The sequence below is a fragment of the Kogia breviceps genome, chromosome 3, assembly GCF_026419965.1.
Source record: "Kogia breviceps isolate mKogBre1 chromosome 3, mKogBre1 haplotype 1, whole genome shotgun sequence".
Taxonomy (NCBI): domain Eukaryota; kingdom Metazoa; phylum Chordata; class Mammalia; order Artiodactyla; family Physeteridae; genus Kogia; species Kogia breviceps.
Genome location: NC_081312.1, coordinates 169319545 through 169336766, shown reverse-complemented (window position 1 = coordinate 169336766; position 17222 = coordinate 169319545). Strand labels below are relative to the sequence as shown.

Below are 17222 nucleotides of genomic sequence, written 5' to 3'. Positions count from 1 at the left end.
CCTTGGGCGCTCCTTCCCGTACTCGACTCTTTCCTGCTCCTCCCGACGTGTCTACAACATCCTGGGTACCTCTGGCTAAGACTTGGCAAAGAGGGATGATTTTTGCGCTTAAAGGACAGAAGAATGTTTCAGACATAAAGTTCTAGGTGGTTTCCAGCAACAAGTAGCCAGCCTATTCCAGAGAGCAGAGGTTTATGCGGGGCGGGGGGGCGCAGGGAGACCCTGGTCACAGTGCTTTGAGGAATATAAAGGTAAATCAGGCAGGAGCCCTCTCTGATTGAGTTCCATGAAAGTTGGTTTGGTCCAGATGAAATGCTTGTGGGTAAGAATTCAGGTGATGGCTTCGACTCAAGTTTGAAATAAAGAACAGGTGGAACCGTAATTTAGGTGGAACTCTAATATAGGTGGGACCCTATATTTTAAACTGGATTCGGTGGGAGTAGTTTGGGCTGGGCGGTGGTCAAAGCAAAACCCCTTTGAAATCAGACTGTTGCTGGAATTCTGCTCTCCCTGTGATTTTGAGCAAGTTACTGACCTTGTGCAGAACCTCAATAGCCTCACCTTCATAATGTGAGAAACAAGGCTGGTTGAGACTAAAACACAGTAACTCATGCAAAACACCTGGTTCAGGTTAGATGGGGAACGAATAGTTACTCTATCCTGCGCACCTGCTTAAATGCCAAGATGGGAATGGCGTGGAATGCAACCCAGCTGCTGTCCTTTTGTTTCACTCGTGTTAGCTCATATCAGCTGCCAGCAGACCTCAATGCCAGGCGCTTCGAAATAGCAAAGGTTTATGGAGGAGGGACCTGGGGGGCGGTAAGGGCTTGGGGCGGGGAGGCGGGGTGTCACAGGGCTTTGAAGAATACAGAGGTGAATTAGGTAGGACGCCCTGCCTGATTGGAGACTCCTGGAATCTCGTGCAGTTCCATGAAAGTTGGTCTTGTGGTCACGATGAAATGCGTGTGGATAAGAATTCAGACGATGGGTTCAACTGAAGTTTGAAATAAAAAACAGCAGGTGGAACCCTAAATGCATTGGTTGTCTCCAGTTGAAGGAGAAGACCGATACAGAACCTCAAAATGGAATCTAACGTATCTATCAAGATAGCGAGTGAATCCACGGCTGTGATGGGCAATAGATCCAGTCTTCCCAGCCCCTGGAGTAGCAGTAAGGATATATGGAATGACCATGACCTTGGCCTGCAGACTCACTTTGAGCTCTCGAGATTTCATGTCACTGAGAAAGAAAACAGTAAGTTCCACAGAGGGCCATCGGTAAGCTCATGTCAACACATGTTTTCCATATTGAAGCCAGAATATCTAAGTTTAGAATACACGGCGTGCTTTGTGTTGGCTTGGGTGGTTTAGCTAGATTAAGCTGAATATTTTAAAATTGCTTGAGAAGTACAGTTTCTAAATGAAGTCAGCAAGGAGTGAGACAGTGTCTTCTTGATACGGAGAAACTTCACATAGACTTTTTTCATGCCTTTATTTAGGGAAAGCACTGGGAACCCAGCTATAAAACTATTCAACAATAAAACTTTATTTTCCCAAGAAAAAAGAGCTGGAGTACTTGAGAAGACATTATTTTCTTTTCCGATTTTATAATGAAATACGGTTTTGTCTGCTGGCTCTGCGGTGGTCAGCCAACTCTTTCATCTTTTGCTCTGACATGTTTATACAACGTTAGGGCAGAAATACAGAGTCAAATGGTAGGCTGACAGATTTCTATTTCTCAGGGCTGTGTTGCCCTGATGTGTGTTAACAACCGCATACAAATCATTCCTCTTCTGTTATTCTGGGACCCACTGAGAAGAGGACAGATTCTGGTCAGTGTCACAGGAGAAGGTGGCAGTGGAGACTCCCTGGTGGCCCCTAAATGTCCCCTTTGGGCTGGAGGGTAACTCCCATCTCTCCTTTTCTTTGTCTTGACTTTATCTTGCCAAGAGGTACTTTACGTGAGGCTCTGTAAAAATGTTAACTAACTTTCATACTGTCCTCACTCTGTGCCAGATGCTTTACTTACTTTTAAAAATGCAGTCCTTGCACCACCATTAAATAATAAGGCGCTGTTGTCGCCCTCTTTTTATAGATTGTAAATTGAAGCTGAGAGAATTGAAGAAATTCACTTTGTGTCAGACAGGAGATAAGTAGCAATGGTAGGACTTGAATCTCGGCTCATTACAACTGGCTTTCCTTTCACCAAGAAACACTCTGAGAAGGAAGGCCACTTGGGAGACACAAATAGACACAGACACGTGCACGCACTCCCCCATTGCCCAACTCACATTGTTTGAGAACCTTAAGAATAGACTCGTGATGTGAGGCAGAGAAACAAAGTCGCTCCTCTAAGGAGAGCCATGTAAGACATTGTCGTATAATTGGCAGCTGCATCTAAATCAATGAAGTTAAAATGCGCACTCACACCACGCACAAAAATAAAATGGCTGAGAGACTTTGTGCCTTTATGAGACTGTCTCTCATAAACATAAGACATGACACCATGAAGCTAGAAGAGAGCATAGGCAAAACATTCTGACATAAACCGTGCCAATGTTTTCTTAGGTCAGGTTCCCAAGGCAATAGAAATAAAAACAAATGTAAACAAACGGGACCTAATCGAAATCAAGCTTTTGCACAGCAAAAGAAGCCATTAAAAAAAAAAAGAAAAGAAAAGACAGCCTATGGAATGGGAGAAAATATTTGCAAATGATGTGACAGACAAGGGCTTAATCTTCAAAGTATCAAAACAGCTCATACAACTCAACAAAAAACAACCCAATCAGAAAAATGGGCAGAAGACCTTAACAGACATTTCTCCAAAGAAGACATGCAGATGGCCAGTAGGCCCATGAAAAGATGCTGAGCATCACTAATGATTAGAGAAAAGCAAATCAAGACTACAATGAGGTACCACCTCATGCCGGTCAGAATGGCCATCGTTAAAATGTCTACAAATAACAAATGCCGGAGGAGGTGTGGAGAAAAGGGAACCCTCCTACACTGTTGGTGGGAACGTAAGTTGGTACAGCCACTATGAAAAACAGTATGAAGGTTCCTTAGAAAACTAAAAATAGAATTACCATATGATCCAGTAATCCCACTCCTGGGCATATACACAGACAAGACTATAATTCATAAAGATACATGCACCCCTATGTTCATAGCGGCGCTATTCCCAATAGCCAAGACGTAGAAACAACCTAAATGTCCATCGACAGATGAATGAGTAAAGAAGATGTGGTGTATATATACAATGGTATGCTACTCAGCCATAAAAAAGAACAAAATAATGCTATTTGCAGCAACATGGGTGTAACTAGAGATTATCACACTAATTGAAGTAAGTCAGAAAGAGAAAGACGAATACCATATGATATCGCTTACATGTGGAATCTAAAATATGGCATAAGTGAATCTGTCCATAAACCAGAAACGGACTCACAGGTAAAGAGAATAGACTTCTTGTTGCCCAGGAGGATGTGGGGAAGGGAGAGGGATGGACTGAGTGTTTGGGGCTAGTAGATGCAAACTATTACACTTAGAATGGCTAAACAACATGGTCCTACTGTCTAGCACAGGGAACTATATCCAGTCTCCTGGGATAAACCATAATGGAAAAGAATATTTTTTAAAGTACATATATGTGTATAACTGAGTCTCTCTGCTATACAGCAGAAATTAGCACAACATTGTAAATCAACAATACTTTAATTTTAAAAAAGACATTGTCATAAAATTGACAGCACTGCCACAGTCTTCTGTTGACTCTTGATTCAGGATGGTACACCCCACAGGTATCCAGTCTACAGCTCTGCTTTGTTTCCTTTTTTTCCATTAGGATGGATGAAAATTATAACCTCTTGCCTCACGGAGTCAATTTCCAAGATGCCATCTTTCCAGACACTCAAGAGAACAGAAGGATGTTTTCCAGCCTTTTCCAGTTTTCAAACTGTTCCCAAGGGCAGCAACTGGCAACTTTCTCCAGTGACTGGGAGGTCCAAGAAGATACTAGGGTAAGAATTGGCTGTACCCTGAGCTACAGCAAAATAATAGAGTAGCTACATCTTGTGTGCATTTTGTGACCAAGGGAGTCAAGAGTCCTCTTCCAAAAACCCAGGCCAAAGAGTATTTTCCTCCCTTCCCTGCCAGCAGTTCACAAACACTGCTCATAAACTTTGGATTTCTGAGGCTTTACTGTTTGGCGCGGGGTTCCTCACCAAGTGAGGGAACGAGATGGGGTGAAGGTTGGCACACTGTGCCTCAGTTTCCTCTTCTGTAAAATGGAAACAATAGTAGCAGCTACCCCGTGGGGCTGAGGGGACATGATTTAACTAGGCAGGAAATGGAAATGTGTAAAGCCCTTAGCATAGTACTTGGCACAGTAAGTGCTCAATACACGTGTGCTATTATGACTACTACCACTATTATTATCATTATTATTGATAGCATAGGGCTCTAAGGAATTTTCTAAGAGGAAAGAAGAAGCCCTTAAGGAAGTGGAATTAAGTAATTATCATAGCTAACACTTGTATGATTCTTATCTATAGTTGCCAAGACGTAGAGGTACAGTGTGACCAAGGTAATTGTGCAATGTAAGGGTCGGGTAGTTTGGGGCATGAAAATATAAAAGGAATCTTTCAATCCGAGGCAGTTGCCAGAGTTGTGGGGACATTTTGAGGATTGTCACTTTCCCAGAGCAGTGGCATTGCCACAATAGACCTGTGGTGATGGTGGGACCAGGTCAGGGGAGGTGGTGGCCCATGACTCCCAGTCTCCCATCTGAGATGTTTTTAGGACCATGTGACAGATCACTGGAGAGAGTTCTCATGTGGGGATGTGGGTGTCCCCTGAAACAAGGACTTTTTTTATGGGTCAATTTGCACATGTTAGGTGGCTTCCTTCTTTTCTGCTATCTGGGGTAGCCTTGGAGGATGTGACTTTCTCTTGTCTGGTGGATTGGTCCAGGGGAGCGGCCTTGTTTGCCCAAACCTCCTTACCTTCTGCCCAGGGCTCCCTGGCACCTGGAGGCTTTCTTCATGTTCTTTGCCCAGAAACTGTTCTCATGATGGGCAGGTGCGTCCAACTAAGGAAAAATGTTGATTCTTACTTCCTTAACGTGACCAAGCGTTCCTTCCTTAGGCCTCCTCTACTGACAGAGATCTAGACTCCTCTGACCCTTCCTCCATGGTTTGCCAGAATTTTCTGAGTGCTTGTCTTCTATTTTGCTCCCAACATGGTTCCAAGCACCTGTTTGTTAGTTTGTTTTTCTGCTCTTCATCTGTGCTGGCACCCACCCCGCATTGAACTGGACCTACCAAGTATCAGCCTGCGTATCCCCAGCCTGGGTCAGTCCTTAGCATGTTCCGAATGAAATCCTTTTAGTCCTGGTCCTTTGGGTCTCCATCCTGTGGGAGTTTTGCTTAAACTACTAAATCCTTGGTAACAACAGATTTAAATCAAGAGATCAGATGTTGTTCCAAAAATACCTTATAGCTTAGCCCCCGAACTCTTTAGCTATATAACTGATTAGCCCTGTGGTCACATAATGAAGCTTTTCACATTTCCCTGGAATTAGATTTTTCCATTCTTAGAAAAAAAGTAGAAAAATAGGACCATGGAGAATTGTTTCAGTGTGAAGGCAGTCCTATTTCTGGTGGTCAGATGTTGATCTTGGGGAGAATTCCTTTTCCCTTTCATCACCCTGGTCTCTTAGACAACAAAGGGTGGGCATGTGCATTTGCTCTAAGAGTCAGAAGCTTCTGGGGAGGAAAATTAATTGTTCCAGATTGCTGAGCTGCTGTGTAGCTGAAGGCAGTTTATGGACCTTGTACTTTTCAACACCTTGGCTCTTTCCATTTTTATCCGGGGTCCGTTTTGAAATGTACCACAGTAGAGCTACATTAAATTAGCTAGTTCTTTTGAGAATTTAGGTTTAAACTAACACTAAGCTGGCTTTCTGGTAAATGTTAGCATTTGATTTTTACAACACTCCTTGAGAAATTTTTATGGCCTCTGGAGTGATTAAAGTAGCTGTGAATTGAAGATCTCAGAGTTAGATGAAGAGTTATTGACAATTACTTTCTCCTTTCTTCCAAAAAAGGCTAAAAATTCTCTGCCTTTTCGGTCTGAAGGTGAGCATGCTATTTTCTCTCCTCCGCAGGATAAACACATCATATTACATCAGAAGCTATGTTTTTCCTAAGGTGTGGTGGGTTCTCTGTCTTAGGAGGGATCAGAGGAGCTGTGCAGGTCACCTTTTTACTCCAGTTAGACTCTTGCTAATCGGAACACATGAATCCTTCGTTTGTTCTGAGACCTTTATGAATGGCCTTGGATGTCTCACGTTAACATGGCTTTCTTGAACTATGTGCCGTATCTTAGATGATGATAATCCTGGAGGAACGCTGAGTTCTTGTCCTTTCCGCTGTTGCTGCTGCTCTTCTCTAAACCCCCAGTCAGCTTGAACGGTGGATCTAGGCGCTGGTTGTGAAGGGCACATCTCATTCTTTTCTCTCATAGTTCTCACTCTCTCAGAGCATCACATGAATCTGGGACTCTAAGGGTCCATCTGGAGGTTAAGAAATGGAACCAGAGGAAAATCTTCTGTAGGGAAACTTTTTGTGATGCACCCCCACGGTGACCCGCCACTCATCCTCAGCAGCCACATCCTCCCATTCTCTAGTTCCATCCTCAAACGTCCCACCCACGCCTCAGACAGTAGAAACACAGTCTTGCTTTCAACAGTTGCCAGGAAATCAGCAGCGTTCCTAAACGTTTAGTGCCTCTCTGGTGCAGTATCATGGTGTTAATGGGACCGCGGGGGATGCCTTTGGCAAGTTAGAGCATCCATCCCATTTTCTGGCAGGGTTCTCTCCGCACCAGCCAAGAAGATTTTCCTTCTTTTCTTCCCTGCTGGGTGACTGTAACAATCAAAACAGAAGTTGTCTGTTTTCCCCTCTCAGCAAGTCCTGTCCCCTAGGACCAATACCCAGGCTGATCCACACTGTTCTAGAATCTCATGGGATTGAAGTAAAATCTGTGAAAGACCTGCTGCCATCTTTCTTTTTTCCCATTTTGGAGTCAGGAAGGATGGTGGGGGAGTTGTCATCCTCCAAGCTGCATCAGAAGGAACCCGGACTTTTCATCAGGAGATTGAGATTGGCTCAGCCATTTCCAGAGGCCTGACCTCAGGGAGGGACCCTTAATTTCTCACAACCTCAGTTTTCTCATCTGTAAAATGGGGCTAAAAACATATACACTGTCTCAGGTTGTTATAAGGACCTAATTAGAGCACATGTTTGAAAGCACTTTGTCAGGTATAAAGAGTGATGACTGTAAATTGGTAATTAGAAAGTAGGGCTTTAAAATTTAAAGGATATGTAGCTGTAAAAAAGCTTCCTGCTTTTTCCCAGGTCAGTGGCAGAGTGGTGGCAGCAGTGGTCACAGGGATATGTGTTGGAGATGGGAACAGCTGTCATATGTGCTGTAATTCATTCAATAGAACTTATTGGGTTCCAGCCAGGGAACACTTTAAAAAAATCGTTTACTGAATTATAAACCATGTTCATGTGGATTCCGAAATCTCAAAGTACAAAATGGTAGTCAGTAGAGTTTTTTTCTCCCACCTCTGACACCCATCCACCCAGTTCCCACCTACCCTCCAAACAAGTAACCACTGTTAACAGTTTCTTGTAAACGTTCGATGAGTATTCTCATCCAACAAACAATTCAAACATGATTTATTGTCGTCTGACACCAGTGGCACTGCACTATGCACACTTTGCTGTGCCCTGCTTTATTCATAAGTAGATCTTAAAAATCTTTCCATATCAATGCATGTAAGTTGCTTTAAATTGCTGCATAATATTCCATTGTATGAATGCCTCACTGTATATATTCAATCAAGTCCCCTGTCGATAGATAGTTACGCTGTTTCCAATTCATTGACATTACGTAGAGCGCGGACATGTATAACATTATACATACCTCATTTTGTGGGATTGTTGAGTCCAATCTTTTTTTTTTAAGATCAATTATTTACTTATTTATTTTATTTTATATCGTTTTGGCTGCATCAGGTCTTAGTTGCGGCATGTGGGATCTTCGTTGAGGCATGCGGGATCTTTCGTTGTGGCTTGCGGGCTCCAGGGCATGTGGGCTCTGTGGTTGTGGCGCGAAGGTTCCAGAGTGCGTGGGCTCTCTAGTTTGCAGCACATGGGCTCTAGTTGAGGCGCACGAACTCAGTAGTTACGACACTCAGGCTTAGTTGCCCCGTGGCATGTGTGGGATCTTAGTTCCCTGACCAGGGATTGAACCCACGTCCCCTCCATTGTAAGGCAGATTCTTTACCACTGGACCACCAGGGAAGTCCCAAGTCCAAACTTTAGCAAATATTTATTGAGTGCCTACCATGAGGCAGCTGCTGTGTTAGATACTAGAGTTTCAGTGTTGAGCAAAATACAAAGTCCCTGATCTCATGAAGTTTATAGTCTTAGTGTTGATGGTGAACACAGTCAAAAGACCACGTTAATGACTTTATAATTTAAAATGGAAATCAATGCTCCAAGGAAAAGAAAGGAAATAATCAGGGTGTCTGATCTAGACTTAGGGGTAAAGAAAGCCTTTTCTGCTGAACTGATACTAGGACTAAAATCTGATAGATGAGGAGTTATCTTAGTTAATGTTGGGGTAAATGGGAAATGAGAGCAATCCAGAGAGGGAGAAGAATCTGTGCAAAGGCTCTGTGGTAGCAGGGTCCATGGTGCCTTTGAGGAAACCAAAGAAAGCTCCTGTGGCTGGAGGAAAGGGAGTGAGTGAGAAGAATGAGGCCAGAGCAGTAGGTAGGATCTGATCGATAGATCCTGGTGAGGACTGGGCTTTGTTCTACAGTAATGGGAAACCCTTGATGTTTTGAAAGTAAGGGGTGATGGGAGCAAATTCACACATACACACACGCACCACCCAAAGTGGCAGGAGTAGGGAACTGGATTGGAGGGGATCCAGGTGATATGGTAAGAACAGGTAGTGATTGTTAGAAAGCTACCAGATAGATGTTGGACCAGAGTGGAGGCAATGGGGGTGGAGCAATGTAGGCAAACTTGAGAGAGACTTAGGAAATAAAATCAGTAGATGTTCATGACGGTTTGGATTTGGGTGGTACAATAGGTGGGAGGGTCAAAGATAACTCCTGTGTTCCTGGCTGACTGCATGCCAGGACTAACACTGATAAATGGGGATAGGACAGGTTTGGTAGGGAATTCATGAGTCTAGGGTTGGACATGTTGAGTTGAGGTGCCCTTGAGCCATCCATGTGAGATCTTGAATGGGTGGTTGGGTCTGTAACTTTGGAGCTTTGAGAAGAGCTCTGAGTAGAAGATATACCTTTGTGTCTGATTGATAACTAGGTGTCAGCTGAAACTGGACACGGATGAGACTTCCATGGGAGAGGGCTTAGAGTAAGAGTAGAAGCCCTAGGGTAGGGCTGAGTGGTGTAGAATGCTAACACTGGTGGAGAAGGAGCAGTCAGACCGGTACGAGGAAAACTAGGAGAGTCAACGGCACAGAATGTCTCCAGAAGGATAAGTGATGGACAGAGCCAAAAGCTGTTGAGAAGTCAAGTAAGATGAAGTCAAGTAACCACTCGACTTTGGTGGCAGACATGAGGACAGTTCCATAGAGTGAGGGAGGAGAATCTAGGTTGTGGGGTGTGAGGAGAGAGTTGGACAAGAGGATATGGAGATAGTGGGAGTGGGCAACTCCTTCAGGACGTTTGGCTGTGGAGGGTTGAATACAGATGAGGCTGCAGGTGAAGGGGGCAGAACAGCTGGGTGGGGGTGGGGGGCAGCTGTTGTATTTAAGGATGGCAGTCATCCAAAATAAATAAAGATGGCAGCCATCCTGTTCAAAGCCTCTTGGTCCCTGTTTTCCTAGTCATCAGATGCTGTCTTCCCAAGTAGACTAAACTACTCGAGGGCAGGGATATCTGTTTTATTCACTATTGTATATTTGGTATGTTTTTATGGTGTCTTACACATTTGTTGAATGTATTATCTCTCATTCAGGGAGCTCTGAGGCCTTAGTAAGCAGAGGCTTCCTCTTTCTCCCTCTCTATTTCTATTTTCTAAATTAATATTTAAAATCCACATGTATCAGAAGTCACTCTTTTTCATGTACCGTTATGTTTTGACAGATACACATGGTTGTATAATCACAACTACAACCGCAATATAGAAAAGTTCCATCATAGCCAAAACCCTCCCCTGAGCTGCTGCCATATCGTCAGACCCTTCCCCAACCTCAACTCCTGTCATGTGAATAGAATCATGTATGTTGCTTTTTTTTTTTTTTTTTTTTTAGTTTGGCTTCTTTCGTTTAGCACTTGAGATTTGTCTGTGTTTTATGTATCTGTAGTTCACTCCTTTTTTTATTGCTTAGGAATATTCTGCTATAGGGCTGTACCACAGTTTTATTTATCCATTCAGCAGTTAGAGATACTTAGGTTGTTTCCAGTTTTAGGCTACTGGAGCTGCTCTAAATAGAGATGTATGGTTTTTGTGTGAAAATAAATTTTCGTTTCTCTTGAGTAAATACCTTGGATGGGTTTGCTGGATCATAAGGTAAGTGTATGTTTAAATTTATCAGAAAATGCGAAACTGTTTTCCAGGGTGAGTGTACCATTTTGCATTTGCATTAGCCCTGTATGAGATTTCCAGTTGTTCTGCATTCTCATCAGTACTAGGTATTGTCAGTTAAAAAAAAAAAAAGGATATTCTAATAGGTATGTGGTGCTATCTCATTGTGGGTTTAAAAAAAAATTCTACATATAAGTGAGACCAAACAGTACTTGTCTTTTTCTGACTTATCTCACTAAACATGATGCTCTCAAAGTCCATCTGTATTGTCACAAATGGCAGGATTTCCTTCTTTTTCATGGCTGAATAATATTCCATTGTATGTGTATATACCACATTTATCTTCATGCACTTGCTGATGGACACAGGTTGTTTCCATGTCTTGGCTATTGTGATTAATGATTCAGTGAACATGGTACTGATTTCTTAAAGGTACTGATTTCATTTTCTTTGTGTATATACTCAGAAGAGAGTTTGCTGGATGGTAGTTCTATTTTTCATTTTTTGAGGACCCTCCATTTGGACTGTTGCTCATAATGACTGCATCAATTTACATTCCCACCAACAGTGTACAAGTGTTCCCTTTTCTCTATATCCTTGCTCACACATGTTATCTTTCATTTTTTGGACACTAACCATTGTGACAGGCATGAGGTGATATCCCATTATGGCTTTGGTTTGCATTTCCCTTATGATTAGTTGGCCATTTGTATTTCTGTTCAATTCCTTCATCCATTTTTAAATCAGGTTGTTTGTTTTGCTGTTTACTTGTATGAGTTCCTTGTATATTTTGGACCAGATAGATGGTTTGTAAATTATTTTCTCCCAACCCATAGGTTGCCCTTTCATTTTATTGATTCCTTTGTTGTACAGAAGCTTTTAATTTTGATGCAATCCAGTTTATCAATTTTTGCTTTTGTTGCCTGTGCTTTTGGGGTCCTATCTAGAAAATTATGGCCCACACCAATGTCAAGAAGTTTCTTTCTCTAGTTTCAGGTCTTACCTTTAAGTCTTTATTTTGAGTTAATTTGTGTATATGGTATGAGATAAGGGTCCAATTTCATTCATCTGCATGTGAATCCAGTTTTTCCAACACAATGTATTTTTTTAAAAATAAACTTATTGGGCTTCCCTGGTGGCGCAGTGGTTGGGAGTCCGCCTGCCAATGCAGGGGACACGTGTTCGTGCCCCGGTCCGGGAGGATCCCACGTGCCGCGGAGCGGCTGGGCCCGTGAGCCATGGCCGCTGAGCCTGCGCGTCCGGAGCCTGTGCTCCGCGGCGGGGGAGGCCGCAGCAGTGGGAGGCCCGCGTACCACAAAAAAAAAAAAAAAAAAAAAAAAAAAAAAAAAAAAAAAACTTATTTATTTATTTGTTTATTTTTGGCTACACTGGGTCTTCGTTGAGGCACACAGGCCCTCTCTAGTTGAGGCGAGCGGGGGCTACTCTTTGTTGTGGTGCGCGGGCTTTTCATTATGATGGCTTCTCTTGTTGCGGAGCACAGGCTCTAGGCACGTGAGCTTCAGTAGTTGTGGTGCACAGGCTCAGTTGTGGCTCACAGGCTCTAGAGCACAGACTTAGTAGTTATGGTGTACGGGCTTAGTTGCTCCGCAGCACATGGGATCTTCCTGAACCAGGGCTTGAACCCGTGTCTACTGCATTGGCAGGCAGATTCTTAACCACTGTGCCACCAGGGAAGCTCCACAATGTATTAAAGAAACTATTCTTCCCCCTTGTGTGTCCTTGGCATCTTTACTGAAGACTAGTTGACTGTACCTGTGTGGATTTATTTCTGGGCTCTCAATTCTATTCCACTGGTCTGTTTTTAATGCCTGTATCATACTGTTTTAATTACTATAGCTTTGTAATATGATTTGAAATCAGCAACCATGATGCCTCCAGCTTTGTTCTTTTTTCAAGATGGCTTTGACTATTCAAGATCTTTTGTAGTTCTACACAAATTTTAGAATTGTTTTTTCCATTTCTGTGAAAAATGCCATTGAAATTTTGATAATGATGGCTTTGAGTCTCTACATCACTTTGGGTAATATGGGCATTTTAGCAATATTAATTCTTCCAATCCATGAATATGGGATATCTCTCTATTGATTTTTTTGTCTTTCTCTCATCAATCTTATAAAGTTTTCAGTGCATAGATCTTTCATTTCCTTGGTTAAATTTATTCCTAGGTATTTTGTTCTTTTTGGGGCTATCATATATAGGATTGTTTTCCTCGTTTCCTTTTCAGATAGATTGTTGTTGGTGTAAAGAAATACAACTGCTTTTTTTGGCCTATGTTGATTTTGTATCCTGCAACTTTACTGGATTCATATATTCTAATTTTTTTGTGTGTGGAGTCTTCAGGGTTTTCTACATATAGAATCATGACATCTGCAAACAGAGATAATTTTACTTCCTTTGTTCCAATTTAGATGCCTTTTATGTCTTTTCTTGCTAGTACTTCCAGCATTATGCTTAATAGAATTGGCAAGAGTAGGAAAAGCTTTCTGTTGTCCCCATTGATTATGATGTTAGCCATGGGCTTTTCATAAATGGCCTTTATTGTGTTGAGGAAATTTCTTTTATCTTATTTTATTGAGAATTTTTGTCATGAATGGGTGTTGAACTTTGTCAAGTGCTTTTTCTGCATACTGAGATGATCATGTGTTTCAAATTGTTCATTTTGTTAATGTGCTATATTACCTTGATTTCCATATGTTAAACCAACCTTCCATCCCAGGGATAAATATCATTTGGCCATGGTGTATAATCTTTTTGATACATTGTTAAATTCAGTGTGCTAGTATTTTATTGAAGATTTTTGCATCTATGTGCATCAGAGATATTGGTCAGTAGTTTTCTATTCTTGCAGTGACTTTGTCTAGCTATGATATTAGGTGAGGCTGCTGTCATAAAATGAGTTTGGAAGTATTCCCTCTCCTATTTTTTGGAAGAGTTTAAGAAGGATTGGTGTTAATTCTTCTTTGAATGTTGGTAGAATTCAGCTTTGAACCCATTTGGTCCTAGGCTTTTTGCTTTTGGGAGTCTTTTTATTACTGTTTGAATCTCCTTATTTGTTACTGGTGTGTTTAGTTTTTCTGTTTCTTCTTGTTTCAGTATTGACAGGTTGTATGTTTCTCAGAATTTATTTCTTCTAGGTTTTCCAATTTGTTCACATAATTGTTCATAAATAGTCCCTAATGATCATTCTTACTTCTGAGGTATCTATTGTAATGTTGCTTTCATTTCTGTATTTATTTCAGTCTCGTCTCTTTCCTTCTTAGTTTAGGTAAGGGTTTATTGATTTTGCTTACTTCTTTCAAAAAATCAACTTTTCTTTTCTGTTATTTTCTAGTCTCTATTTGGTTTATTTATTCTCTGTTCTTTATTATTTTCTTCCTCTGATAACTTTGGGTTTAGTTCTTCTGTAGTTCCTTGAGGTGTAAATTTAGGTTCTTTATTAGAGATCTTCTTTTATAATATAGGCATTTATCACTGTAAACTTTTCTCTTAGTACTGCTTTTACTGCATCCCATAGGTTTTGGTATGTTGTGTTTTCATTTTCATTTGTTTCAAGATTTCAAAAAATTCCCTTTTGATCCATTGGTTATTCAAGTGTGTGTTGTTTAATTTCAGTGTATTTGTGAATTTCCCTCTTTTCCTTCTATTATTGATTATTCCATTGTGTTTCGAAAAGATTCTTGATATACTTTTAATCTTTTTAAATTTGTTAAGACTTGTTTGTTACTTAAAATGTGATATGTCCTGGAGAATATCTGTGTGCACTTGAAAAGAATGTGTACTCTCCTGCTGTTGGGTGAAAAGTTTTCTGTATGTCTGTTAGGTCCTTTTGGTCTATACTGTTGTTCAAGTACACTCTTAATTGATTCTGCATCTAAGTGTTACCTCCATTGTGAAAGTGGGATACTGAAGTCTCCCACTATTATTGTATTCTATCACTTTCTCCTTTGGATTTGTCAATATTTTATATACTTAGGTGTTCTCACATTGAGTGCATATATATTTACAATTATTATATCTTCCTATAGAACTGACCATTTTATGATTATATACTGACCTTTATCTCTAGAGACAGCTTTTAAAACCTACTTTGTCTGATATTAGGATAGTCACTCCTACTTTCTTTTGGTTATCTTTCACATGGAATATCCTTTTCCATTCCTTCACCTTCAGTCAATGTGCCTTTGAATCTAATGTGAGTTTCTTCTAGATTTTCTTCTTCTTTATTTTATTTATTTATTTTTGGCTATGTTGGGTCTTCATTGCTGCGTGCAGGCTTTCTCTAGTTGCGGCGAGTGGGGGCTATTCTTCATTAAGGTGCACGGGCTTCTCATTGTGGTGGCTTCTCTTGCTGCGGAGCATGGGATCTAGGCACACGGGCTTCAGTAGTTGTGTGAGTGCTCTGTAGTTGTGGCTTGTGGGCACTAGAGCGCAGGCTCAGTAGTTGTGGCACACGGGCTTAGTTGCTGTGCGGCATTGGGATCTTCCTGGAACAGGGCTTGAACCCGTGTCCCCTGCATTGGCAGGCAGATTCTCAACTACTGTGCCACCAGGGAAGTCCCCAATACAATTACATCATAATTTCTGTATGTATTCGGCTATCCCATATCTTCACATTGGGGAGTTTAGTCCATTTACATTTAAAGTGATTATTGATAAGGATTTACTATTGGCATTTTGTTAACTGTTTTTTGTTTGTCTTATAGTTCCTTTTCCCATGTTTTTCTCTCTTGCTATCGTCAATGTTTTGTGCTATGTTTTATTTTGTATGGATAGGTTTTGATTCCTTTGTCTTTTTTTTAACATCTTTATTGGAGTATAATTGCTTTACAATAGTGTGTTAGTTTCTGCTGTATAACAAAGTGAATCAGCTATACATATACATACATCCCCATATCTCCTCCATCTTGCGTCTCCCTCCAACCCTCCCTATCCCACCCCTCTAGGTGGACACAAAGCACTGAGCTGATCTCCCGGTGCTATGTGGCCACTTCTCACTAGCTATCTGTTTTACATTTGGTAGTGTATATATGTCCATGCCACTCTCTCACTTCATCCCAGCTTACCTTTCCCCCCGCGTATCCTCAGGTACATTCTCTATGTCTGCGTCTTTATTCCTGTCCTGCCCCTAGGTTCTTCAGAACCACTTTTTTTTTTTTTTTAGACTCCGTATATATGTGTTAGCATAGGTTATTTGTTTTTCTCTTTCTGACTTGCTTCACTCTTTATGACAGTCTCTAGGTCCATCCACCTCACTACAAATAACTCAATTTCATTTCCTTTTATGGCTGAGTAATATTCCGTTGTATATATGTGCCACATCTTCTTTATCCATTCATCTGTTGATGGACACTTAGGTTGCTTCCATGTCTTGGCTACTGTAAATAGAGCTGCAGTGAACATTGTAGTACATGACTCTTTTTTAAAAAAATTTATTTTTGGCAGTGTTGGGTCTTCATTGCTGCGTGTGGGCTTTCTTTAGTTGTGTTGACAGGCTTCTCATTGCAGTGGCCTCTCTTGTTGTGGAGCACGGGCTCTAGGCATGCAGGCTTCAGTAGTTGTGGTGCATGGGCTCAGTAGCTGTGGCTTGCGGGCCCTAGAATGCAGGCTCAGTAGTTGTAGCCCCCGGGCCTAGCTGCTCTGCAACATGTGGGATCTTCCCGGACCAGGGCTTGAACCCATGTCCCCTGCATTGGCAGGTGGATTCTTAACCTCTGCACCACCAGGGAAGCCCCTATGACTCTTTTTGAATTATGGTTTTCTCAGGGTATATGCCCAGTAGTGGGATTGCTGGGTTGTATGGTAGTTCCATTTTTAGTTTTTTGAGGAACCTCCATACTGTTCTCCATAGTGGCTGTATCAATCTACATTCCCACCAACAGTGCAAGAAGGTTCCCTTTTCTCCACACCCTCTCCAGGATTTATTGTTTGTAGATTTTTTGATGATGGCCATTCTGACCAGTGTGAGGCGATACCTCATTGTAGTTTTGGTTTGCATTTCTCTAATGATTAGTGATGTTGAGCATCCTTTCATGTGTTTGTTGGCAATCTGTATATCTTTTTTGGAGAAATGTCTGTTTAGGTCTTCTGCCCAGTTTTGGATTGGTTGTTTGTTTTTTAGATATTGAGCTGCATGAGCTGCTTGTATATTTTGGAGATTAGTCCTTTGTCAGTTCCTTCGTTTGCAAATATTTTCTCCCATTCTGAGGGTTGTCTTTTGGTCTTGTTTGTAGTTTCCTTTGCTGTGCAAAAGCTTTTAAGTTTCATTAGGTCCCATTTGTTTATTTTCCTTTTTATTTCCATTTCTCTAAGAGGTGAGTCAAAAGGGGTCTTACTGTGATTTATGTCATAGAGTGTTCTGCCTGTGTTTTCCTCTAAGAGTTTTAGAGTGTCTGGCCTTACATTTAGGTCTTTAACCATTTTGAATTTACTTTTGTGTATGGTGTTAGGGAGTGTTCTAATTTCATTCTTTTACATGTAGCCGTCCAGTTTTCCCAGCACCACTTATTGAAGAGTTTGTCTTTTCTCCATTGTATATTCGTGCCTCCTTTATCAAAGATAAGGTGAC

At 41.4% G+C, this 17222-nt stretch overlaps 1 protein-coding gene across 1 annotated transcript in view; it reads left to right on the top strand.

Moving 5' to 3' along the window:
- Window positions 1-17222, top strand: part of LOC131752394 (coiled-coil domain-containing protein 3-like) — a 101209-nt gene that overhangs the window by 770 nt on the left and 83217 nt on the right. Inside the window, exon 2 of the mRNA XM_059056724.2 lies at window positions 3844-4018. Within this exon, the coding sequence (XP_058912707.1) occupies window positions 3844-4018 (175 nt within the window). The remainder of the gene's footprint in view (window positions 1-3843; window positions 4019-17222) is intronic.